The 25,526-nt window shown below is 48.9% G+C and overlaps 2 protein-coding genes across 15 annotated transcripts in view; both read right to left on the bottom strand.

Annotated features, from left to right (window-relative positions):
- Pfkfb4 (6-phosphofructo-2-kinase/fructose-2,6-biphosphatase 4) overlaps window positions 1-25,526 on the bottom strand; it is a 53,692-nt gene that overhangs the window by 26,434 nt on the left and 1,732 nt on the right. For 4 of the 12 annotated variants that reach the window (XM_029556165.1, XM_008853243.3, XM_029556161.1 and 1 more), the window contains exons 1-7: window positions 18,807-19,008; window positions 12,176-12,292; window positions 11,939-12,035; window positions 6,753-6,819; window positions 1,438-1,512; window positions 986-1,042; window positions 225-346 (exon numbers count right to left, since the gene is read on the bottom strand). In XM_029556165.1, the coding sequence (XP_029412025.1) occupies window positions 225-346; window positions 986-1,042; window positions 1,438-1,512; window positions 6,753-6,819; window positions 11,939-12,035; window positions 12,176-12,292; window positions 18,807-18,903 (632 nt within the window). In that variant the 5' untranslated portion in view covers window positions 18,904-19,008. Of the gene's footprint in view, window positions 1-224; window positions 347-985; window positions 1,043-1,437; window positions 1,513-6,752; window positions 6,820-11,938; window positions 12,036-12,146; window positions 12,293-18,796; window positions 19,011-22,683; window positions 22,766-25,526 lie in introns of those variants that run through there. The other 8 variants (XM_029556162.1, XM_029556166.1, XM_029556167.1 and 5 more) reach the window with 7 other exon arrangements.
- Col7a1 (collagen type VII alpha 1 chain) overlaps window positions 24,665-25,526 on the bottom strand; it is a 34,714-nt gene continuing 33,852 nt past the window's right edge. For 2 of the 3 annotated variants that reach the window (XM_029556156.1, XM_029556157.1), the window contains exon 119: window positions 24,666-25,017. In XM_029556156.1, the coding sequence (XP_029412016.1) occupies window positions 24,812-25,017 (206 nt within the window). In that variant the 3' untranslated portion in view covers window positions 24,666-24,811. Of the gene's footprint in view, window positions 25,018-25,526 lie in introns of all 3 variants that reach the window. The other variant, XM_029556158.1, reaches the window with a different exon arrangement.

The following is a 25,526-nucleotide window of genomic DNA, read 5'->3' as shown; positions in this document are numbered from 1 at the left end:
CTTCTGCCCCAAGGGAAAAACCAAAACAGATCAGACCATCCCTGCCTTTTGGTATGCTTCCCCCAGCCATCACCATGGGGAGCCACACAGGCCACCACCACAGGGAGCCACACAGGCCACCACCATGGGGAGCCACACAGACCACCACCACGGGGAGCCACACAGGCACAGTCAAGTGGACTGCCACCACCCAGCCATCCTCCATGCTGCACTTTCTCACTCACCTGTCCAGGTCTTCATCCAGCGACTCGTAGGAGTTCTCATAGCACTCAATGCGCCTCATGAAGTCCTCAGTGGCCTCGTCACTGTCCCGGTTGACATAGTCAGGGCTGCCCAGCTTCACTTGCTGCCAGAGTCAGGTACAGAGCAAGGGCACATGAGGGCTGGAGGCCAAGTAGAGGCAGAAAGCAAGGGCATGGCTGGGCAGGAGTCAGGAAGGCTGGGCCAAGCCACGCTAGGGCTGGGGGCCTGAGACTGGAAGCTGATCAGGGGACTGCTTCCCATCAGGAAGAATCCAGCAGCTCCTTAGTTTGAGTGTGTACACTAGTCCCCTGAGATCCAAGTTCCTCATCTTGTGGCCAAGGGGGAGATCTAAGATTCTGTTCTTTCTCTACCCTGAATTAGCTCTGAAACCCACATGGCCATTCCTTAGATAATCAAGAAGGGGGAGATAGAAGTGGAAGAAGTGAGCAAGTCTGAGTCTCAGATAGAAACACAGCCAGCCCACCCCTTGCTGAAGTTCTTCCGCTGTCCATGTACCACCAAAGAAAGGAAGGGAGAGAGAAGAAATGAGAAAGGAGGGAGAACGAAGACCCCCACACAGGAGGTCCTCAGGACTCCAGGCTCATTGGCCTCTCCACTCTCACAAAGTTCAGGTCGAGTTGAAGGTCAGTCCAGGCATCAGCATAAACCTGGAGGGAGGCCTCACTGTCACATGGCACCCTGTTTCATTACTGCCCTCATGGAAGCCAGAAGTAACACTTACCACAATGTTGGCAGCTATGACCTCAGGATCCACACAGACAGATTCAACAAAGAAGGTCTATGGCAAGAAGCAGAGGTTACCAGGAAGGGAAGGAGAGACAGAACCACAAACATGGTCAGTGCACTGGGCTCCACCCAAGCGCTCTCCCCTCTTCCCACAGCCATGCTGACTTGCAGCCTGGCCCCCAAGGCCCTTCTTCTTAGGGCTGGGGGCAGTGCCAGGGTCATGTAGCTGAAGGGGGTGTTACTGCACCCTGCACTCTCCCACTACAACCTCCTCTCTCCCTAGAAAGAAAGCTCCAGGAGGAGAGGACAGAACGGCCCCTCTATCACAGATCACACTCAAGCGATCATACTGCCGAAAGCCCAAATGCATCAGGAGGCTGAGAAAGGAGCCCCAGAGGGCCCAGATATGCCACAACCCAACCAAGAAGAGGAGAAAGGTGACCTTACCTTGTAGCCATTCTGCTCCCCAAAGTTAAAGATGGTTGCTCTCCGTTCTCGGGTGGTATTGGTTGCATCAAAAACCTAGGACCAAACTGGGTTGTAAGCTCAGACCCCAGCCCTGGGGAAAGTAGAAGGCCACCAGAGGGCGGCAGCACCTGCATCTCTGGGGACTGGCTTCTTGCCAGGACTAGCTGCTGTCCACACCATCAGCCTGGCCAGTCTCCAGTAGATTTACACACAAGAACACACTCAACAATGGTCTGCACATAGCAGGTGCTCAGTTCGTGTGTGACCAGCAGGAATTCCAGCAAAACTAGTTAAAGCTTGGTACTGTAGTTGGGATATGTTTGGTACCCTAAGGTTCCTGTTCAAGTTCTCCCAAGAGTTATAATTGGGTGTGGTAGCACACGCCTTTAATCCCAGTACTTGGGAGGCAGAGGCAGGCATAGATTTCTCTGAATTCAAAGCCAGCTTGGACTACATAGTGAGCTCTAGACCAGCCAGAGCTACATAGGAAAACCCTATCTATAAGTAAATAAGTAAATAAAGTGTTGTTATAGGAACAGGAAGTCTGGCATACCCAGCTCTGTGGCTTCACAGATGTGATCTCATCTTCCCTCGGGCTCCTACCATGATGCCCTTAGGCCCTCATCAAAGGCCAAATCCATGGGGTAATGGGGCTGCCCAATCTTGAACTTTCAGCCTCCAAAACTGTAAGCTAAATCAACCTCCCCTGTGAGGGGTTAAGACAGGGTCACACTGTGTAGTCCAGGCTGGCTTTAAGCTCACTGAGTAGCACAGAACTGCCTCAGATATGCAGCAACCCTTCTGCTTCTGTTTCTCAAGTGCTGGAATGATGGGTGTGTGCTACCATATCCAGCAACAAACCTCTTCTCTTTTTTTAAACTTTTTTTTTCTTTTGATCTTTTTGAGACAGGGTCTCCTGTAGCCCCAGCTGGCCTGGAACTCGCTATGTAGACCAGGCTGGCCTCGAACTCACAGAGATCCGCCTGCCTCTGCCTCCCAAGTGCTGGGACTACAAGTGTGCGCCACCACGCCCAGCTTTTAAACATTTTTTTAAATTACATTTATTGTGTGTGTGTATGTGTGTATGTGTGTGTGTGTGTGTGTATGTGTGTGTATATGCACACACATCCATGGCATGTGTGTGGAGGTCATAGGACAACTTGGAGGCATTGAGTTCGTTCCTTCTACCATATTGATCCCAGGGATCAAATTCAAGTCATCCAGTTTGGTGGCAAGGGCCTTTTACCACTGAGCCAACTGGTCAGCTAAACCTCTTTTCCTTAGATTTATGTACTTATTTATTTTATTTTTATGTGTATGTGAACATGCCTAAATGTATATATATGCACCACATGCACACAGGAGCCCACTGAAGTCAGAAAGTGTGCATCGGATCCCTGGAACTGGAGTTATAGGTGGTTGTGAGCCATCATGTGGGTATTGGGAACCCAACCCCGGTCTTCTGCAAGAGCAGTAAGAGCTCTTAACTACTGAACCATCTCTTCAGCCCCCAAACCTCTTTTCTTTATGAAAATAAGTTAATCTGCCTTGGACAGGTGTGATGGTGCATCCCTTTAGTCCCAGCCCCTAGGAGGTAGAAGAGGCAGGTGGATCTGTGAGTTTGAGGACAGTCTGGTGGTCTATGTAGTGAGTTCCAGGCCAGCAAGGGCTATGTAGTGAGACCCTGTCTCAAAAAACAAAACAAAACAAAAAAACAAACAAAAAACAAAAAAAGTTAATCTGCCTCAAGTATTTTATTATAGTAATGAAAACAGACTAATAAATCTAGTGAACTGAACCTACATATTCCTACTTCACCCCAAGTAAAATGGGAAGAGAAAGGTAAAGACAGTAAAGGGGAGAGAGCAGGAAACACTGATGCCAACAAAATGTTGTAAGATGGAGATACCTGGTAACTAAGAGAAATGAAGAAAATCAAATGTAAGTACTCACCAGCCACAGCACACCCACATGTGTGGGACTGCAATTCTAGAAAAATCGAGCGACAAGTGTGGAGAGGAAATGGGAAGACTAGCTTGAGGTCCAACACAGAAGAGTTGGAGCCCTAAGCCCTCTCCTCACTGCATCCAGCCTGACATTGACAATGGGGGTTCCCTGTCCTGGGCCCTGCCTGAACACCCTCTGGTGCAGCCCACCCAGTGGCATGTACCAGAAGCCTTTACACAGCATACTTTTTTTTTCAGTGCTCGTAATTGAACCCAGGGCTTTCCTTCACGTGCTAGACAAGCACTTTACCCCCTGAGCTGCACCCTCAGTCCTATAGCATCACTTTTTAAAGGCGCATACAGAGAGCAGGGAAAGTGGCTCTATGAGTAAGAGCATTTGTACAAGCAGAAGAACCTGAGTTCAAATCCGTAGCACTCGTAAAAAGCTGAGCATGGTTGCTTGTGCCTGTAACCCCAGCATTGGAGGATGAAGACAGGCAGATCTTGGGACTGGCTGGCCAGGCAACTAGCTAAACTGTGATCTTCTGTAAGAGATCCTGTCTCAAGGGAATAAGGCAGGCAGGATAGAGGAAAACACCCAACACCTTCCTCTGATCTCCTTATGGGCACCTGAGCACTCACACGTGGAGAACACACACACACACACACACACACACACTACAAAAAAGGCACATCCAAACAGGGATCACTGGACACTCCAGCAACACCTTTTAGAAGGAAAACAGACTAAGTTAGTTAAATAGAAAAAAAGGAAGTTGTAGAAAGAAAAATCAGAAAAAAAAATCCTTACAATTATTACCCAAAAAGAGATTCAACATTCAGCCCTCATCACCATGGACCATGCTGTATATATATAAAGAATCAAGAACAGAGCTCTAAGAATTGGACAGTCAGAGAATGAGAAATTAAAGTCTGATCACTAAAATTTAAAAAAAATACTGAAAAGAAAATGTTGAGGAAGGGAGGGCAAAATGACTCAGCAGGTAAGAGCACTTGCTGCCAAGCCAGACAATCTGAATTCAGTTTCTGGGACCCACATGGTAGGAGAGAACCAACTCCTGTAAGTTGTCCTCTGACCCCCTATGTGTGCTGTAGTATGCGCACACAAAGAAAATAAATATTAAAAAAATAATAAATATTAAATAATAATAAATATTAAAAAATTTTAGTCTAGTCTGGTTGGGCATGCCTTTAATCTCAGCACTTGGGAGGCAAAGGCAACTGGATCTCTGTGAATTCAAGGCCACTCTGGTCTATATAGCAAATACCACATTAGCTGGGACTACATAATAAGACCCCGTCACCAAAAAAGAAAATTTGTCTTTTTCAGACAGGGTCCCCCTATAGTTCCAGCTAGCCTGTAGCTTGCTATGTAGACTGGACTGGCCTTGAACTCACAGAGTGCTGGGATTAAAGGTGTGTGCCACCACACCCAGCAAAATATATATATATATATACATATATATATAAATAAACATAAATATGTATATGTATGGAAATATTAAAGTCTCCCTCAAACAATGGCTCGGTGGTTAAGAGTATTGGCTGTTCTTCTAGAGAACCAAGGTTCAGTTCCTAGCACCCACATGGCAGCTAATAACAGTTCTTAATTTGAGTTCCAGGAAATGACACCCTCGTCTGGTCTCTATAGGCATTACATGACATGGGTGCACTTACATACATGCAGGCAAAACACTTATACACATAAAATAAAGAAGCAAACAAACAAATAGAGAAAAAACATAAAATTAGGGATCAAGCCTAGCATTTGGCCACCAGGAATTCTAGAAAAAGCAGAAAATGGGAAGGGGAGGGAGACAGAGTTGCCAGAAAGTGGTGGAAGTGGTTTAACAAAGAAACAATGCATGGTAATTTCCGTATCTGGGAAAGGAAGCTTCCCTGTGACAAGGCTCCCCTCAATCCCCCCAGAACACAGCCCATGAAGGAGGGAAGACCCAGCCTGTGGAGGAGAGAGAGCCCAGCATAAGGCGCATCACCTGGAAGACCCTTAAAGGTCTCCCAAGTGGAAGCCCAGCTTCCCTAATAGATGAAACTTAGGAAATAAATCAAAGATATCAATCTTCTCTGTGGTCTGGGCTAAAAACCATCAGCCAAAAGAGCAAGAAGGAGATCTAAGGGCAAAGTTCTTCCTACCTAAAATCCTATACCCAACTATCAAATGCATGGATTACGAAAAGACATTTCCTCTATGCAAGCACTTCCCAAGCACCTCCTCTCTCTGTCTCTGTCTCTGTCTCTGTCTTTGTCTCCCTCTTTCTGTCTCAATAGGGTTTCATGTATACTAAGTTGGCCTTGAACTCCCTATAAAGCCAAGGATGAGCCAGACGTGGTGGCACACACCATTAATCCCAGCACTCGGGAAGCAGAGGCAGGCAGATCTCTGTGAGTTTAAGGCCAGCCTGGTCTACATAGTGAGTTCCAGGACAACTGGGGCTACAGGGAGACTCTGTCTCAAAAAGACCTACCTCCACAGTATCAGGATTACAGGCGAGTATCACCATACCCAGTTTATGGGGTACTGGAGGTCAAATCCCAGGCTTCATGCAGAGAGGAGAAAGGAGCTCACACTGTGATGACAGTGCCACAGGCAACTGATCCTGATTGGAACTTGGGACAGAGGACTTCAGGAGAATGGACTCCATGAGAAAAGTTGGAGAGAACAACAGCTACCATGTTTGAGGGCACAGGGCTGGGCTAGAACCCTTCCCACAGCTAGGAGCCCAGCTCTGCCTGGTCCCACACTTCATCTGAATGCAGGGGCTACCACCCTGGTGGAGTTCCCTCACCAAGCTTTCCTAGAATACCAGTAAATTTGGCAAGACTCCCTATTTCAGGAGAAATCACACATGTGAAAGACAGGAATGTTGCTGGTCCACTTCCAGGAGCCTCTGGCTTGCTCCAGCATAGCTGCTGCCCACGTTCCTCCCCCAGCTGGCACCCCACCACATTCATGGGCATTCACATCCTGCCCTCCCTTCCAGGTATTTGATGAGCAAAGGGTAGCACAGGTGGGGGGCTGGAGAGATGGCTTAGTGGGTCAGAACACTTGCTGTCCTTCCGGAGGACCAGGTTTGATTCTTACATGGCAGCTAACAAAAACACCAGTGTAACTACAGTACCAGGGGATCCCACACCCTTTTTTGGCCTCTGCAGGCATTGCATACATGTGGTGCACTTACATACATGCGGGTAATACACACATACACATAAAATAAAAATAATAAATAAAATATATTTTTTTAAAAAGGTAGATGGGGTGGGGAGATCCCACATCACTCTCAACTGTCATTAAGGTGTCACACTCACCGCCACATGTCCACCCTCCTCACTGAGGAACTTTCGGACGTCACAGAGGGCTGCCAGGGCACACTGCCTGCAGGAGGGAAAACACAGAGTCAGCCCTTTGCTTTTCTCTCTTTTCAAGGTTTCCTATTTCCTTGAGATAATTTTCAGTATCTGGCTTTCATAAGATGGAAGGCTACATGTTCCTGGGGCATCAGGACTTTGTTTTGAGACAGGGTCTCTCTGTAGCCCCAAGTAGCCTGAAACTCACTATGTAGTCCAGGTTGACCTCAAATTCATAGAGATCATCTGCCTCTGCCTCCAAGGACTTCTTTTAAATACCACTTTTCTGAATTTTCCCTCACTGTCTCACTGTGACACCACTTTAATGCCATGCATTTCCTGTGACCATCAAGAGGTGCTTTTAAAATCAGATGTTCTCTTGTACTTGAGTGTCCCTGGCTAGAGGCACAAAGGAGCACAAAGGCAGCATTAGGCTTAATGTTTACTTTTCTTTTTCTTTATATATATATTTTTTTTTGGGGGGGGGATCTTTTTGAGACAGGGTCTCCCTGTATCCCTAGCTGGTCTGGAACTCACTGTGTAGACCAGGCTGGCCTTGAACTCACAGAGATCCAGCTGCCTCTGCCTCCCAAGTGCTTAGTATTTTTATTTTTTATGTGCATGAGTGTATTTCCTGCATGTATGTAAGTGAACCCATATCGTGAAACACCCACAGAGGTCAGAAGAGGGCATTGAATCCCCTGGAATTATAGTTACAGACAGTTGTTAGTTGCCATGTGGGCACTGGGAACAGAACCTAGGTCCTCTGCAAGAGCAGTCGGTGGTCTTAGCTGCTGAGCCATCTCTCCAGCCCCTTGCTTTTTGTTTTTTAAGACAGTCTCACTATGTAGCACTGGCTGGCCTGAAACTCACAGAGATCCACCTGCCTCTGCCTCCTGAGTGCTAGCATAAAAGATGAAAAGATTGTACCACCACACCCCACTTACTTTTACTTTTTAACTATTACCCCTGCCTCATTAAAAAAAAAAATAGTGCTGGAGATGGAACCCAGGGCCTCACACATACCAGGCAAGTAGTCTTATTACCCCTGGCCTACCTTTGCTTACTGACATAAGAGTAAATAAAGCTAGATGTCCTCCCCTCTGTGATTACTGGAACGTGCATGTAAACTCTGAGCATGTCAAAATCAAAGGACTATGCTGCAGAGACTCTCATGAGGCTGCTGTGCCTACAATCTGGAGGCACATGCATGCTTCAGAGCACAGTGCAGCCCTGTAATGTCCTTCTGTGCCCCAATAGGTCTTTCAATTAAAACCTCAAAGTTCTTTCTTCTGGGAGTTGGAGAGATAGCTCAGTGGAGAGCCTGAGTTCAGTTCCCAGCACCCATATCAAGTGGTTCACAACCTGCAATTCCAGCTCCAGGGGATCAAACGTCCTCTTCTGGCATGCAGACACACACACACGCACACACACACACACACACACACACACACACACACACACACACACACAAATAAAAAAATAAATAAAACTTTTTTTTAAAAAGTGCTTTCTTGCCAGGCATGGTGGTGCATGCCTTTAATCCCAGCACTTGGGAGGCAGAGGCAGGCGTATCTTTGTGAGTTCGAGGCCAGCCTGGTCTACCTAGTGAGTTCCAGGACAGCTGGGGCTACAAGGAGACCCTGTCTCAAAAAGAAAAAAAAAAAAAAAAAGTGCTTTCTTTTGCCAAGAACTCTGAATTCTGAGTATGTAGAAAACAGGAATTTCTGGTCATTTTTTTTTCCTTTAAATTTTATTTTGATATTTGGTTGTTTTTTGCTTTTGGAGACCAGGTCTCCCTGTAGCCCAAGCTGGCCTGGAACATATCACCTAAACTAGAATGGCCTTGACCTCCACCTGCCTCTACCTACCAAGTGCTGAGACTAAAGGCATGTACCACTATGCCTGGCCCTATTTATTTTTATTTTATGTGTATAAGTGTTTTGCCTGCATGTGTGTTTGTGCACCATGTGCATGGAGTACCTATGGAGTCCAGAAAAGGGCATTAGATCCCCTGGAACTGGAGTTACAGATGACTGCTAGCCGCCATGTGGGTGCTGGGAACAGAACCTCAGTCTCTGTAAGAGCAGCCAGTGCTCTTAACCACTGAGCCATCACTGGATCACCATGTTCTGGGCTAAGATCTTGTGTGGCCTGTTCTGATTGTGGCTCTATGGTGTTGGAGGGATCTCAGGGCCCCAAAGGAGGTACTGAGAGAACAGCTGGGGAGCCTGTGTGCACACATATATATGAACTTGCCCCCAGCTTCTGTCATAGGGTAAATTACTCTCCAAATTCTGGCCTTTCAAGGGCAGTCTAAGTGGAATGGCTGGTAGACCAGGAGTGCATACACACTACAGTCACACAGGTCTGGCTTCAAATTCAAACTGAAAGACCCCAAACAGTACTATCACTTTCTAACCTCAGACTCCATATCTAAGAAAGCCAGGCACCCACACTGATGAAATGAGCTTGTCTAGCAGTGCCCACACCTTGGTGTTGCTTTAGATTTTGCACTTGATATGTTCTTTGACCCACTGTGTAATGTTTGAGTGATTGTCAAGTGTTTTTTTGGTTTGGTTTTGGTCTTTATTTTTATGTGTATGAGTGCTTTGCCTGTATGTGTCTGAAGTGGCCTGGATGCTGTGGAGTGACTAGTTCTCAGGAGACAGAAATTTGTATGACCTCCACCTCCTCCCAATTCAGACTTACACTTTCTCTAAGGTTGGTGGTCTGAGGAGTGATGCTGTGCTGTTCTTGCAAGGGGTTGGTGGGTGATCAACAAGTCCTAGTCTAGTTTCATTTCTGTTGCTAAGATAAAGCACCCTGACAAAAAGCAACTTATGGGGGACAGGGTTTATTTGGCTAAATAGGTAAGTACACCCACCATGTGTGCAAACGTGTGAAGGCCAGCAGAGACCCCTAGAACTGGAGTTACTGACAGCTGCTACCTGCCATGCGGTGCTGGGAACCAAACCTGGGTCCTCTGCAAGAGCAGCCACTGCTTTTAACTGCTGAGTCATCTCTCCAGCACCAGTCTTTTTATTTTTAAGATTTTTTTTTGGTCTTTTTTCAAACAGGGTCTCCCTGTAGCCCCGGCTGTCCTGGAACTCACTATGTAGACCAAGCTGGCCTTGAACTCACAGAGATCCCCTGCCTCTGCCTCCTAAGTGTTGGGACTACAGGCATGCACCACCATGCCCGGCTTTTTTTTTTTTTAATATTTTATTATTTTTATTTTGTGTGTATGAGTATATTGCATGCATGTATGTGAGTGCACCCCTGTCGTGCAATGCTGCGGAGGTCAGAAGAGGGCTTCAGATTCCCCTGGAACTGGAGTTAAGGATGGTTCGTAGCCGCCATGTGGGTGCTGGGAATCGAACCTTAACTGCTGAGCCATCTCTCCAGCAAGATTTATTTTTATTTATGTATATGTGTGCCTGTCTATCTGCAGAGACCAAGAAGAGGGTGTTGGATCTCCTGGAGCTGGAGTTACAGGCAGTTGTAAGCTACCTGACATAGAGGCTGGGATCTAAGTTTTTATCCTCTGGAAGAGCAGCAAGTACTCTTAACCTCTGACCCATCTCTCCAGCCCCTGTGTTTGGTCTTTTGACACAGGGGCTCTAAAGACGAGACTGAACTTGAACTATATAATGGAGGTCAAACTTGAATTACTGATCTTCCTCCCTTCACCTACCAAGTGCTGGGATTGCAGGCATGTACCACCACATCCAGCTGTATTTTTAGTGGTAAATAGGCTTACATTCAAAACTACTTAGAACTTCAACTGTGAAGTAACTTGCTATTGTGTGTGAGACTCCTGGACTCTTTGAGCCTCAGCTTCCTTATCTTCAAACTAGGGACACTGGATATCAAGCACTCAGCACACAGTAGATAACAATCCATAGCCCAGCCCCTATGATACAAGAGCAAAGGCAGCAGGTTCAAGCCTGCAGAACAGTGGGGAGCTCCTGCCCCCTGGTGGCCAGAGAAGAAATACATCACCTAGTGGCTTTGGTGGATGCTCCAGGTCAGCACAGAGAAGCCTACCCTGAGACTGTACTTGATTTGAGGAGGCCACTAGAGCTAGGCCAACTTCTGGTACAGTCCTACCATGATGGCTAAGGCCAGAGCAAGTCTCTACTACCCTAGGCTAACAAAGGACTTGTGATGGCTAGTTTTAACTGTCAACACAATGTAGACTCACTGAAAAGAAAGTCTCAATAAAGGACTGCTGAGCTCAGGTTAGCCTGTGGGCATGCCTGTGCAGGATTTTTCTTAATTGGGTTAATTGAGGTGGGAAGACTCACCATTCATGGCCTGGGCCCTGAATTGTATAAGAGTAAAAAAGCAAGCTGAGTATTCATTCTCTGTTCTGGACTGTGGATATGATTACTGCTTTGAGTTCCAAATTGTAAGCCAAATAAACCCTGTCTCCCATAAGTTGCTTTTTGTCAGGGTACTTTATCTCAGCAACAGAAATGAAACTAGACTAGGACTTGTTGATCACCCACCAACCCCTTGCAAGAACAGCACAGCATCACTCCTCAGACTACCAGCCTTAGAGAAAGTCCAAGTCTGAACTGGGAGGGGGCTGAGATCATGTGCAAATTTCTCTTATGAACTACTCACCCCATAGCATCCAGGCCACTTCAGAGTAAAGCCAAGGCCTAGCTGGTACATGCCAAGAACAAGCCAAGCACATGGCAAACATTCCACTACTTATGAGAGTACCTATCCTGGGGCAGAAGAGGAAAGACCTCTGCTCTAGCCCGTGGCCTGCATCCTCTAGGATGGCCTAGAGTCGGCAAGCAGGACCTCTACACTATACAATGGCCCTAAGCCTGTTCTCTCCCTTCCTATAGGTCCTTAACCAAAGGTCCTTAATATCATGGCAGGGATAGGCCAGCCATCAGGAGGCTGCATACTTCTCCTGTCATGCCTAACCCATCATATGGCAACCTTTCCACAACCTGAGAGGTTAAGAAGCCAGCCATGTCACACAGCATCAGGGGCTCAGGAGCAGCTCCAGCATTTGCCAGCAACTCGGCTCCAAAGGTTTGGGGTGGCAGGCTTTTTAGCAAATGGATAGTAACTTGCCCACCTTCTCCATAGTGATGCCCCACCCCAACCCTTGCCACACTTACTTCCTGATTTTCAGGCCCTCTTCATTGTCTGGGAGGAAAAACTCAAAAGATTTGTACGTCTTGACCATTTCCCGGCGATACTGGCCCACGTTGAATTCTGGGGGAAGGAGAAGTTCAGCTTTCACAACAACCCTAGCAACCCCTGACCAGGACCCTTCCCTCGGCTCTGCCCAACACCCAGCCTTTTCTTTTCTTTCTCCTCCCTTACCAGTCCCCAGGATCCCACTGAAGCCTCACCCCGAGTGGGCACACCAATCCAATTGAGGTACCGGGTCAGCTTCTTGGAAATGTAGGTCTTGCCCCTGGCAGGCAGGCCCACCATGACAATGAGCGTCGGGCAGTTGGTCATGCAAACTGGAAAGCAAGCAGCACTGTGATGGTTAATCTTGATCATTAACTTGAAGAGATTTAGAATTACCCGTGGAAATAAATCTCTGGGCATGTCTGTGAGGAAATTTCTAGATATGTTAATTGAGGTGGGAAGACCCACTGTAAATGTGGGCAGCACCATTCATGGGCTGGGGTCCTGACTGAAAAAAGAAGAAAGCGAGCAGAGAACCAGCATTCACCTCTCTGCTTTCTGGCTATGGATGCAGGGTCACCAGCTGCCACAGGCTCTGGCCACCATGACTTTCCTGCCATGAGCAACGGTATCCTCAAACTGTGAGCCACAATAAACACTTCCTGAAGTTGCTTTGCTAGGTATTTTGTTACAGCAACAAGAAAAGTAACTTGATATAACCACAGTGTCACACACTGCTGGAATCCAGCTCTTCTGTTGTATCAGCCTCAGGGCACAGGACTGGCACCAGCTGTACCTTCCTGGCTTCAGAGGTATCAGGCAAATCTCTGGGTACCCCCAGATCCAGTCTCAGGCTGAGAGGTCCTCAATTCCCAGGGCTGTCTGGGCTCTGGCTGATGCAAAAGAACCTTACCAGCCCTTTTCACCCCTAAGTACACCAGCATATATACATCTCAACCAGCCAGGCCAACAGTTAAACACTGCTAGTGATCTACCCACTGCCCAAAGGATACAGCCAAAACCTGGTAGGATATTCAATGCCTGCCTCTTCCATCGGGGAATCTGTACTCTAATCTCCACACATCTACCATCCCAATCATCATTCTGCATTCCAGTCTCACTGTGGTGTCCTTTGTGGTGAATTTCTTTTTCTCCTAAAAATTGGTTCAAGGGCTAGAGAGATGGCCCAATGGTTAAGATTACTGGCTGTTCTTGTAGAAGGCCCGGGTTCAGTTCCCAGCACCCACATGGTGGCTAACAACTGTCCGTAACTATGGTTCCAGGGGATCTAATGCCTTCTTCTGCCATCCTCAGGCACTGCGTGACACAGGTGCACTTACACACATGCAGACATAGGATTCATACACATAAAAAAATTTAAAAACTTGGCTCAAAAGCTCTCCCTTCAATGAGCCTTTTCTCCAGCCACCTCTATGTACACCTGGGGCACCTTCACCTTCAACCTGGTCACCTCACTAATGACTCTGTGGTCTCTGGACTTGATCACTTGAAGCAGTCCTGCAGTGTTGATGTTCAGGAACTATGAGCAGGGAGACATCTAGAAGTACATCAGGGTGAGGACCACAAAAGACTGAGACCCAGACCAAAACCTACAATGACAGTCCTCCTGATAGCCTGCTCACCACCATCCCACATACTACCATGTCAGTGTGTCAACCAGAGAAGTTGCCAAGGCTGGAGGTAGGGGCAGACCTCTGCAGGTCCCTGAGCCTCGGCTGGCTAGGACGGACACCAAAGTAGCAGGACTGCCAGCCTGTGACCCAACTCACCTTCCAAAGAGGCCAAATGTGGTCTCATCTCAGAAGTTTCTGAAAACTTCCTTTCCACAATCCAAATGACCAGAGCAGTAAAACCATAGACTGGTAAGCAGATGTGGGGGAACTGTCACTGCCTCTCCTCTGTGCACTTGGCTCTGCAAGAGCTCTACTTGGTAGCCAAGTGACAGACTACCAGGAACCCCTTGGCTATCTCTCTTAGAATACAGAGACCCTAGGGACAGCTCTTCCTGGGGTCAGGAGTCAGACCAGTCTGGTTCCTATCTTGACTCTAACACTGTCTTTCTTTCTTTTTTTTTTTTTTTCCATCTTTTTGAGACAGGGTCTCCCTGTAGCCTCAGCTGGACTGGAACTCGCTATGTAGACCAGGCTGGCCTTGAACTCACAGAGATTCACCTGCCTCTGCCTCCGGAGTGCTGGGATTAAAGACGTGCACCACCACACCCAGCTTATTATCTTATTTTATTTTATGTATTTGAGTGTAATACCTGCATGTATATAAGTGCACTTGTGTCTTGCAGTGCCCCCAGAGGTCAGAAGAGGGTGTCAGATCCCTGGAATTGGAGTTACAGACAATTATTAGCTGCCATGTGGGTTCTGGGAATCACACCCAGGTCCTCTACAAGAGCAGCCAGTGCTCTTATCTGCTAATACATCTCTCTCCAGCCCCTACTCTGACACTTTCTGGCAACCCTGAGTCTTGCTGTCCTCACCTGTAAGGTGGCATGAGAATTCCTGAGCATGGTCTAGCACTTTCCTCATGTAAAAGCTGGAGTACTTCTGGGAATCTATGCCCTCTGCCTCACCCTGGCAGCACCCTAGGCTGGGGACACATGTGTACTTAAGTACTAACTGCACCTAGGGATATGGAGGCAGGATCACTCCTGCCCATGGCCTTTGTGCAAATAGGATGCAAACCGGGAACCTCAGAGGAGAGGAGGAAGGGACTTCATAGATCGTGGCTGACTGTAAGAGTGAGGAAACTTACAGAATAGCCTCAGTATTAGCTAAGGCAAGAGGAAAACAAGTTAAGCAAGGCCCTCCTCCTCAGGGCCAGTAGGTTGCCGGGGTCTGTTGTTTGTACAATTCCTGTTGAGACTGACCAGGAGCTCTGAAGCAATTCAAAGAAAAGTTTATCAATCACTCACTGGGGGCAATCCAACTGCCCCTGCCCCTGCCCCTGCTGATGAATAATGCCCCTAACATATACACACCATGCAACAGCTCTCATAATTCAGGACTTAACATCTCCTGTTTTCCCAGAGCTGGCCTTGGCCTCCTCCTATGGTCATAGCCTCCTCCCACAGACTTTGGTGACAGCATCCCTCTTACCCACTCCCACTGATATACAAGGTGGGTATTGAGAGCAGCAGATCAGGCCTGGGCACAAAACAAGCAATAAATTAACAATTACCTCTGCTCCTCAAGATAAGCTCCCAAGAAATAACTCAAAGCAAACCAAAGTTCAAAAACATTCTAGCAGCTCTGCTTACAATAGCAAAATGTGGAGATAATCCCAAGAGTAGAGAAATTACAAACAAAGGCACGATGCAGAGGGAATATACTACAGCCCTTGAGAGCCATGGAACAACGGTGGAGTGTGCAGCCAGAGCCATAGCCACAAGCCCACAAGGACCAAGACGGCAGAACACTGTCTGTAACACTTCGCACACACAGAAGGAAGTCTGAAGACATGTTGACCCAACTTCCCTCTCTAGTTTCCTTTCCTGTATATCTGATGAAGGCCCTAGGAGCCCCAGGAGCAGAGAGGCCTGAGACAGGCTTGGCAGTCAAGTGTGCCTGTCTACCTACTTCTGGATACTTCCCCCAAAGGGGTAGCCACAGTTCTGGAGTATACTCCAGAGCAGATTCCTGAATTGACTGTAGCTGTTCCCACCTCCTTGGCCAAGTTGAGGGAGGAATAGCTCTTAAAAAGAAAGCAATAGGGGGCTGAAGAGATGGCTCAGCAGTTGAGAACACTGGCTGTTCTTGCAGAAGACCTGGGTTCGAATCCTAGCACCCACATGGCAGCTAATGACTGTAACTCCAACAGCCTCTTCTGTCTTTCTCGGGCATTGCATGGCATGGGTGCACTTATCTACATGCAGGCAACACACGCATACACATAAAATAAATATAAATAAAATATTTTTTTAAAAAGAGCAATAATACGGGAGGCAGAGGCAGGCAGATCTCTGTGAGTTCAAGGCCAGCCTGGCTACATAGCAAGTTCCAGGACAGCTGGGGCTATAGGGAGACCCTGTATCCAAAAAAAGATCAACAATAATAACAAAGAAAATTTTTTTAAAAAAGAAAACAACAACCAGGCCTGGACATGCATGCCTTTAGTCCCAGCACTTGGGAGGAAGAGAAAGAAGCAGGCGGATCTCTATGAGCTCAAGGTCAGCCTGGTCTACATAATGAGTTCCAGGCCAGCCAGTGCTACATAGTTGTCTTGAGACCCTGTCTCAAAAACAAAAAATAAAACAACAACAACAAAAAGAAAGAAGGAAGGAAGGAAGCAATGTGGCACGGCAGTCCCACTCTCTCCTGTTGCCTTGTGCACATGCAAGTCCTGTTCTCACACAAGAGGAATCTTGTCATCTTTTGGCTGAAAAAAAATGCCATCAGAAAAAACTATATCCTAGCACTCAGGAGGCAGAGGCAAGAGGACCATCCACAAGGGTGAAGCCAGCTTGATCTACATAATGAGTTCCAGGCCAGCCAGGGCCTGCTCTGGGCGACTCCAGTCTCAAGAAAATAAAACAAAAATAAAAACAATGTCCTACTTGCCATGCTCCTGGGCCCCCTCTTCATTCCCTGTTCTACCTGTCCCCATTAGCTCCTAAAAGGGGCTAATGATGGTGTGGTCTTGAATTTTATCAATTTATCCAATTTTATTAACTGCTTGCAGTATTTGAAGGTAGAGGACAGTGTGGAGGATGTGGCTTTGTCAATCAGCCCCAGTATCCTGAGAAACTAAGGCCTAGAAACCAGAGGAAACCCATTGCGTGGCACTGACCAGCAGTAAGCATTGCTTCCTCCTTCCCCATAAAGCCCAGTGAATCAAGTCAACTTTCAGCACCCCTAGGATCTTACTGTCCTTGCAGTTCTCCAATCTAGCCCCAGCTCACTGTGCAAAGGATAGAATGACACATAGGGGCAGGCCCTGAGAGTCAGAGTGGGGGTACATGGGTAGGCTTACCAGCCCTGTACTATGAACTCTGGGACCCCTGGCTGAGGCCCAGTTCCCCATTCCCAAGCACACACACCTGCAAACCACATTTTTGGACTCTCAGATGCCACCTCCTACTCCAGGGAAGTGTGAGCCCACAGCCCAGACTATTCCAACATCCACTGACCCTGAGACATGCCTCTCCATTCACAAAAGAGTTATATTTTAATTCTACACTTAGAGCTTGGAGAAATACCTGCTTTGGGAGCAGATACCCAAGCAGGTCCCCTCCTCATTGTGTCTCTGATCCCTTCCCACCTGTAATGTGGGGCTGGCTCAGAGTGACACTTCAGTCCCAGACTCTGATGTGGTGGGAAACAAAAACTGAGTAGTAGTGATGAGAAAATTATCTGCTTCCACTTTCTGAGGATTCACTCATTCATTAGAGACTTCCAGCCACTTCATGGGGCAAAGTCAATAATAGTCTCAACCCAAGGCCTAGAGGGTCAGTTCTTGCCCAAGGTCACACAACTGGTCCAGGATGTGGCTTGAGTGTCCCTGCCTCCCAAGTCTAGGTCCTCACTCCTTTCTGTAATAACAGCATTCTGATTATTAATCACAGTCTGAACAGGCTGTTAGGCAAGATGTACAAGAGGGAGGGGTTTCTGCCTCCATTTCTCCAAAAGAATCCAACTAAGGAGGGCTGGCCAAGCTGTAGCCACAGTCATTGAACATGCACCAGTGCCTGTACTGTGGTCAAGAGCCACCACCCGCCAGAAGTCAGTCTGTTTATGAACCCTACCTGGACACAAGGTGTGATGAGAGATACATCCATGTACCTTCCCCACCCCCACCGCCATTTCTCCCTTCTTCCCAGTCAAAGTCATGGTCTCAGGCTGGTCTTGGCAGTAAAAGCCCAGAGGACCCTCCCCTCCCTTATCACACACAGCAGAGCTCAGGAATGTAAGGAGACCCTGGTACATCACACTAAAGCCTAGGACTAGATGTTCTTTGAGGTCTTTGCCAAGCTGCAAAATGCATTACAATATGTGAATTACTCCTAAAACAAATTTGTCTTTTCCTTGGTAATAAAAAAGTTGCAGACTCATTTAAAGACAAGCAGAAAACTCAAGGAAGTAAATTAACACATTCAGGATCGGAGGAGAGGTGAGTCACTTAGCAATTCACAAATTTCAGCATGTCTCCTTGATGTTTCATGCTTTGCCATACAATCATGTGGGTGCTTACCCACCCATGGGCACAAAAATGTGTTCATATGGTGTGCTGTCCCCACTGACTCAATCCTAACAAATGTACTTGCAGGAAGTTCCTCCCCACACTTTGGTTTTAAGGTCCAGGGGCACCTGTCTTCCTGTTGACTGTCAAGGTTAGACTGTCCAAAGTTCTCAGCAGTTCTTGGTTCCCAGAGGCCAAGTGATTTGTCTACAGCTACACAGCTCAGTTCCCAGCAGGTCCACATGCTCACTCTGCGGCCAGGAGAGAGGGAGGAGTAACATGCCCACAGAGTCCTCCCCTGTGTTCAGGCACTTGGAACAGTTCAGATCAGCGCCCTCTCAAGGTGAGAGTGGCCAGACCCAGCCCCCTTCAAACTGAGATGTCCCCTCACACCTGTCCCTACCCCTGCTTGTTCCGCCACACGTAGCGTCTGCCAGCCACTGTCACAGCACCACTGTTAGAGGCTCACCTGTCCCCACCCTCCTACCTGTCCCGACTCCGCCCATCCGTCGCTATAGCCTCACCCGTGCCAGCTTCACCACCTGTCTCCGGGCCCTTCTCCTCGAGACCCCCGCCCCGGCCGTCTACCCACCCATCCGGGTGCACCTCCCTCCTGTCTCCCTGCGGACCCTGTCTCACCACCACGCTGGCTGGCGTGCAGAGCGGGCCGCCCATTGCTGTATGGCATCCAGATCTTCTTCAGGGGATTCTGGGTCAGTTCCCGTGGGGACGCCATCCCCGGGCCGGGATGAATCGGACTGAGCGGATGATGATTCTGGGCCAGCAACCCGGCCACCTCGGGCCACCCGAGGTCCCGCCCCTCGGGCCCCGCCCCTCCCCTAGCGGTCAAAACCCTTGTCCATCTTCCCGTGGGCCCGCCCCAGAACTATTAAGCTCCACCCACACTGAAGAGTGCCTAGCCTCCAATTACGCATGCCCAGTTTTCCTACAGCCTCTTTTTGGACCAAGCGCTTCCCGTCCCTGATGTCAGAACTGAAAGTGCGCATGCTCGACTCCCAAGGAGCGCGGGACCCGGATTATGCAGGCCCCGCCCCGGATGTGGGACCTCAGCACACGCAACTAGACTGTACTTATTTACATAGGCCCCGCCCAGGGCTCTCCAGCCCCGCCTCCAAGGCGTGTGTGGCTCCAGCTCCCTGCAGAACGTGACCTCAAAGTGGGTCGGCCACCGAGAGGCGTATGAGGCTGGGCGGGGCCTGAGCGACCCACAAAGCCAGGATAGCCTAGACCAGCCTGGCTCAGTCCCTGAGTAGCTCACGTGTCTGGCCTGGTATCCTGGCAGTCACCCTCCTGGACCTGCTCTGGGCCTCATCTGCTCCCAACACTGGAACTCTCCCTGGACCACAGCCACTAGTTGGACCACGCAGAAAAAGTTCCCTTATCTCAGTGATAAGAACCCAGGGCAGATCTCAAAATTGATCATGTTTCCTGGCCTGGCAGCTGGAGAGATTGGTCTAAGCCTCCGCCCACCTGAAGCAAATACACCACGGTCTTGTGACGCTATTTGGGGGTTCACTAAGCCCTGGCGTTATCTTGATTCTTGTCCCAGGATTTACTTTTTACCAATTAAGTTTTTTTTTGTTGTTGTTTGGGCTTTTTCGGGGATGAGGTGGGGAAGGAGTAGGGTTTCACATAGCCCAGGCTGTCTGTCCCTCAAACTCCCTATGTAGCTGAGAATGACCTTGAACTTTGGATCCTCCATCATTCACCTCCCAAGTACTAAGGTTACTGATGTGTACCACCATACACCATTTATGCAGTGCTGGGACTCGAACCCAGGGCTTCATGTGCCCCAGGCAGGTACTCTACCAACTGAGCTACATCCCCGGACCCAATTACAATTTTAATATTAAGTTTATGTATATTTTAAAATATAAGTTTTGGTCTCTTCTTGGGGAAAATGAGATGCAAACATCATCAATCTTACAAGATTGTGGTATAGATTGTGTCAGTCTCAGAAATCTGTTCCAAACCATGTAGGTGTTCTCATTCAATATACTACCTCCCTTCCTGCCTTTGAAAATGCTTTGGGGCGAAGAGACCCAGAAATTCAGGAACTCCTGGCTCACTCTCTAGCGTTTGGCCACCACCACACTCTCCTGAAAGTGAGGTCCTCTTCTATCTGCTCAGCCCCTCCTGCTCCAAACTATACTTTTTGCTCCAGCCTTCAGCAACATGGTTTGAACCTGGATCATACTGCCCTCTAGTGATGTCCTCCACCAGATCCCTGGCAAGGGTCTCTGGATCTTTAAGTTGTCTCTGTGTCCTGTGGACACAGTGACCAAGGCTAACTTCATTCACAGTAAGTGCAGCACCCCCTCTTGCCACACACACACATCTCTACCTAGGGTCAGTTCACAAAGTCACAAACCAGTTCTTCAGAATCTGGCAAAAACCCTTAGGATGACTTTGACAGAGATCTCTTGCCCACTACACAGGAAATAAAGGCTCAAAAGGTTTAAATGATGGAAGCCCACCTGGAGCCAGCTGTACCTGCCTACTTCAGGAACTTCCCTGCCCCAGCAGGATAGTTCACTTCCTCATTCTCATGTGCCAGTATCCTCCCTCCATCCTCAGTGGGAGGTGGGAGGTAGATACTGTCACAGCTCTGAGCACATCCATAAATGGCTCATAATGAGCAAGTTTCCTCTTGTGACCACCAGCAGCTCCTATTTCTTCAAAGCCACTCATTATGTTCCTATTTGTCTTGTGGCCACTGCCAAGGTCATCTTGGGGCCACCTTGGCCTCAGAAACCTCCTTACTACACATCTACAGTCACTGAAGACACTATCATCACTAAACCATGGGTACCCAGCGCCTCATCAGGCCCATTCATTCTCTTCCCCAGTACTCCTGGATGTTAGTCAAGAGCTGGTAGCCAGGGCAGAGTAAGGCAGGGCAAGGGACAAGATCCATCACCGCACCCAGGCTGAGTCTAGTTCTCAGGAAATGCTGTGGCTCCATGCCTCCCACTCTTCTGCAGTGACCCTGGGCTGACCCAGACACCTCTTTCCAAGTCCATCTATCCAGTTAGGAAGTCATACGTCAACACCAGGAGCCTAATATTCCCCATCTCCCCTTCCATGGCTTCATTTCTTAGGTAGGAAACTGAGGATCCAGGTAGGGAGGAGAATCCAAGATAACAGAGCCAGCCCACAGTGCAGGAAGGACTCAGATCAGTTCCCAGCCTTCGCTTACACTTTGCATTATTGCCACATTTCTCACTTCCATACCTGGGCTCTTGCTCCTTCCACTGAAATGTCCTCCAAGCTTTCTGCTCTCCCACCACCAGTAGATGTCTACTAGAACAACTAGCCCTCATGATTTTTCCCTCCTCAGGGCATGTGCCAACTACCCTGTCCCATGCACAGGAAGTGTGTCAGGATGACAATGTGCACTCATGTATGAACATGGCTAGCACAGCCTTTCTCCACCATAAACCTGACTGACCCAACGCTGGTTGGCTCTCAGGTGCCCTATGCACTGACCACCTAGAACTCCTTCCAGTATCCCAGGCTAGAAGCCATGGGATAATCAAAGTCCTCAACCCTCAGTTCTCAGGGCTCAAACTCTTCTTAGTCTCTCTATCTTATGCTCAGTCTTGGCAGGACCAACATGCCACCATGAACAGCATATATCCAGGGGCCTCACTGCCTGCCACACAAATGCACATGAGCATGTACATGGACACACACAGAAGCACACATACTAAGAAGCCCTGGATCCAGGCATGTGCACAGGAATACACAGACTAGTCTGTAGCAGGGCCTGCTGATCTCTGCTGCCCCTCTTCCTTTTTATTCCCTAATCAGATGCTGCTTTGTTGGGTCAGGGGAGTTCCCAGGGATCCCAACTTCCTCTGGCTGTTCCCAAGACCTGTCCCCAGTGTCTCTCTGGGTCCAGAACTCACAGTATGAGGTTCCAACTTGGGGTTTACACAGCCATGTGAGAAAGCCTGTGAGCCCTGATCTGCATTTCCTGATTCCAGCCTGGCACAAGGCACACAGTAGGTGTTCCAAGTGACTTAGGACTCAGCCAGGGTGCAAAGAAACAGCTCAGAGAGGCTCATGAGTAAGGCAAAGTACACAGTAGGTGTGTAGAGAAGCCCAGGACCAGCACACAGTAGGTGCCCCAGAAATACAGGCTTAAACACTAAGGCCACACCACATGAAAAACTTCCCAAACTGGGTGACCCCGATGAACATGACCCTGTGGAGGCCGGCAAGGGGCAAGAGTGGGGAGGGCCTCAGACAGCTCCAGCTGGCCATCCCTCCCCTCTTGGCTGAAGGAAGACACTATTTATAGTTGCCCCCCTTGGCCCAACTCCCTCTTCCATACAAGGCCACAACCCTCCCCCCTTCCAGGCCACTGACAGATTGATGCCCTTTCTGAGCACTCAGAGACCCCCAACACCCTCACACTCCCTCCAGCACCACCTTCACTATGCCCAGGTCTTTTCCAATTCCCACCCTCCCCTCACTGCCCAGTGCCTACCCTGCCGGCCACTCTCCCGCCCCGGGTTGGTCAGAGAGCTGCCTCCTAATGTACCTCTGTCCATCCTGCCACCGAACTGGCCAGGGCCCCCCCCCCCAGCCGGGCAAGGATTAGAGTACCCCCCCCCCCCCCAGCCGCTCCGAGAATGGCCCCGCCTCTCCAGCCACCCTAGACCCGCCCCCCCCAGGGCTGCTTTCCCCGAGGAGGTTGCTGGGCCCCCATCCAGGCAGGCAAGCTTCGCTCCGCACTTCGGCCAAAATTGCTTCTCTCCGGTCAGAGCTGCCCATACCACTCCGGGTCTGGTCTTATTCGTAGCTGGTTGTCTGCACCACTGGGAGCTCCTGCCTCATCCACAGGCAAGTCTGATCACACACCCAAGAAAGTCAGTCCTAGCACCAGCCCAGCAATGGAATGGGTGAGTGTGTGTGTGTGTGTGTGTGTGTGTGTGTGTGTGTGTGTGTGTGTGTGTGTGTGTGTGTGTGTGAAATAAGTATAACCTACTCCTTCCACAGTAAGGGACCAGGTCAGAGGGTGGGAGAGGAAAGGTGAACGGAAGGGTGGAGAAGTCAGGTGTGACTCAGCCCTCATGTGTCACTGCCTGGGTGCACATGACTGGGTGATTCTAGTGCATCCTAGCCTTCAATCACCTGACATTTATTGAGCGCCTCCTGCAGCCACAACTTTCATGTACACTATGTCACTCAGTGCTACAAGAAGCTTGGTGGCATGACTCAGTTGAGGAAATCGAGGCTGTTCCGGAAAGGTGAACATCTTTGCTCAGGACAGTTTAGCAAAGAAAGAGTAGAGTTGGCCCCTCCCCTGAGCAAGTGTGTCCAAGGACTGAGCAGGGTGTGCATGGGTGTAGGTAGGACAGTGCCTAGCTGTGTGTTGTGTGTGTTCCTGTAGATCTGGGAATCAAGCATCCTCTTCCCACCCTCCTTACATTCCCCCACCCCTTGCTCATATACATAGCAGCCAGAGACAGCAGGCAGAGACTCAGCAGGTGTATATACACACACACACACACACACACACACACACACACACAACACACACACAGCGCAAAACTGCTACAATCAGATTTTCCATGTGTAGTCATCTGTGCCTGGAAATGCCCCTGATAGCCCATCCAAGTAGGTGGGGTGCTGCCTAACAGAGCTCAAAACAAGTATATGGGCAGATGTAGTGACACATGCCTGTAATCCCAACACTTATGAGGCAAAGGCAGAAGGATTGCTGCAAGTTTGAGACTAGTCTGGTCACATAGCAAGTTCAAGGCATACTGAGACTGCCTCAAAAGACCAAAGCAAGCCGGGCCTGGTGGCGCTCACCTGTAGTCCCAGCACTTGGGAGGCAGAGGCAGGCGGATCTCTGTGAGTTCAAGGCCAGCCTGGTCTACATAGTGAGTTCCAGGACAGCTGGGGCTACAGGGGGACCCGTCCTCAAAAAAACCAAAAAAAAAAAAAAAAAGACCAAAGCAAAACAAACATAAAACAAGCATGTGACTCTCAGCCAGCAGTCCCTTCTTATATGGCAGCCTCTGGTGGGACACCCAGGCTTGTGGACCTTAGATGAATTGACTTCAGGTACAGCATTGGGATCCTGTATTGAGTCTCCTGAACATTTCATGATGGTGCCTACACATGGTGGTATCTAGATCTTCTGTGACTATCAGGCATACCTAGACATGACAAAATTCTGTATGGCAAAGACCTTATAGGATAGTGTCCAAGCTGTCCAGACATGTTTGCTTGTGGGACACAGAAGCATGACAAGACTCCATATGGCTGATATCTGATACAGCAGTGTCCACACTGTCCAAGCCCACTGATCCTATGGGCACTCAGAAGTGATTTGCAATGGCCCACTAAGGTGATATTTGGGTGTGTACTCTGCCCAGATGTAGTACTGTCCAGTTCAGCTGTCATCCTCCAAATCATCACATCCAAGTTCACTCCAAATTTATGACCTTCTCCCTCAAGCTCAGCGGCGGCCAACATGGGCTAGGATGCGGGCATTGGTGGTAGCCTGCTCCCTGGCAGCCTTGGTCCGGGCCTGCTCTAATATGATCCTCAGGAGGCCAATGGGGACATCCAGGGAGAGGGTGATGCGTGGGCCCAAGCGGGGGTCAGTTTTGGGATAGCTCCAGGAAGCTGATGGCCCCGTGGTGGTAGCTAAAGGACTCTCCAAGGCTGTAGAGTAGGGAGTGGTCTTGGGACAGTTCTGAGAGAAGAGCTGGAAGGCAGGGATAGGGGTCCCAGGAACAACCAGGACCCTGTCCAGCATCAGGACCATCAGTACCAGCAGAGTCCACCAGGCCATCATGTGATAAAGCTGTGAGGAGAATACAGGCTCAGGGTAGGGGCTCTGAAGCTATGGTTTATGGAAAAAGATAGATAACAAGAGACAAAAAAGAGTTGGAGGGATTACAGGGGCCAAGCCAGGGGCAGAGACAGACAGAGATGAAAAAACAAAAAGGAAGGCATATCAGCTGTTAAGAGCACCAGCTGCTCTTGCAGAGGACCTGAACTCGGGTCCCAACACCCACATGCTGACTAACAATCGTCAGTAACTCCAGTTCCAGGAGATCCAATGTCCTCTTTTGGCTTCCATGGGCATTGCATGACATGGGTGCACTTACATATATGCAGGCAAAACATTTACACATATAAAATGAAAATAAATAAAAATTTTTTAAGCTGGGTGTGGTGGCGCATGCCTTTAATCCCAGCACTTGGGAGGCAGAGGAAGGTGGATATCTGTGAGTTCAAGGCCAGCCTGGTCTACATAGTGAGTTCTAGGCCAGCTGGGGCTACAGGGAGACCCTGTCTCAAAAAGACCAA

This window comes from Nannospalax galili, unplaced genomic scaffold (genome assembly GCF_000622305.1).
Source record: "Nannospalax galili isolate Female #2095 unplaced genomic scaffold, S.galili_v1.0 scaffold786, whole genome shotgun sequence".
Taxonomy (NCBI): Eukaryota; Metazoa; Chordata; class Mammalia; order Rodentia; family Spalacidae; genus Nannospalax; species Nannospalax galili.
Note: the sequence above shows the minus strand (reverse complement) of the source record. Positions and strands in the feature narration are given on the sequence as shown.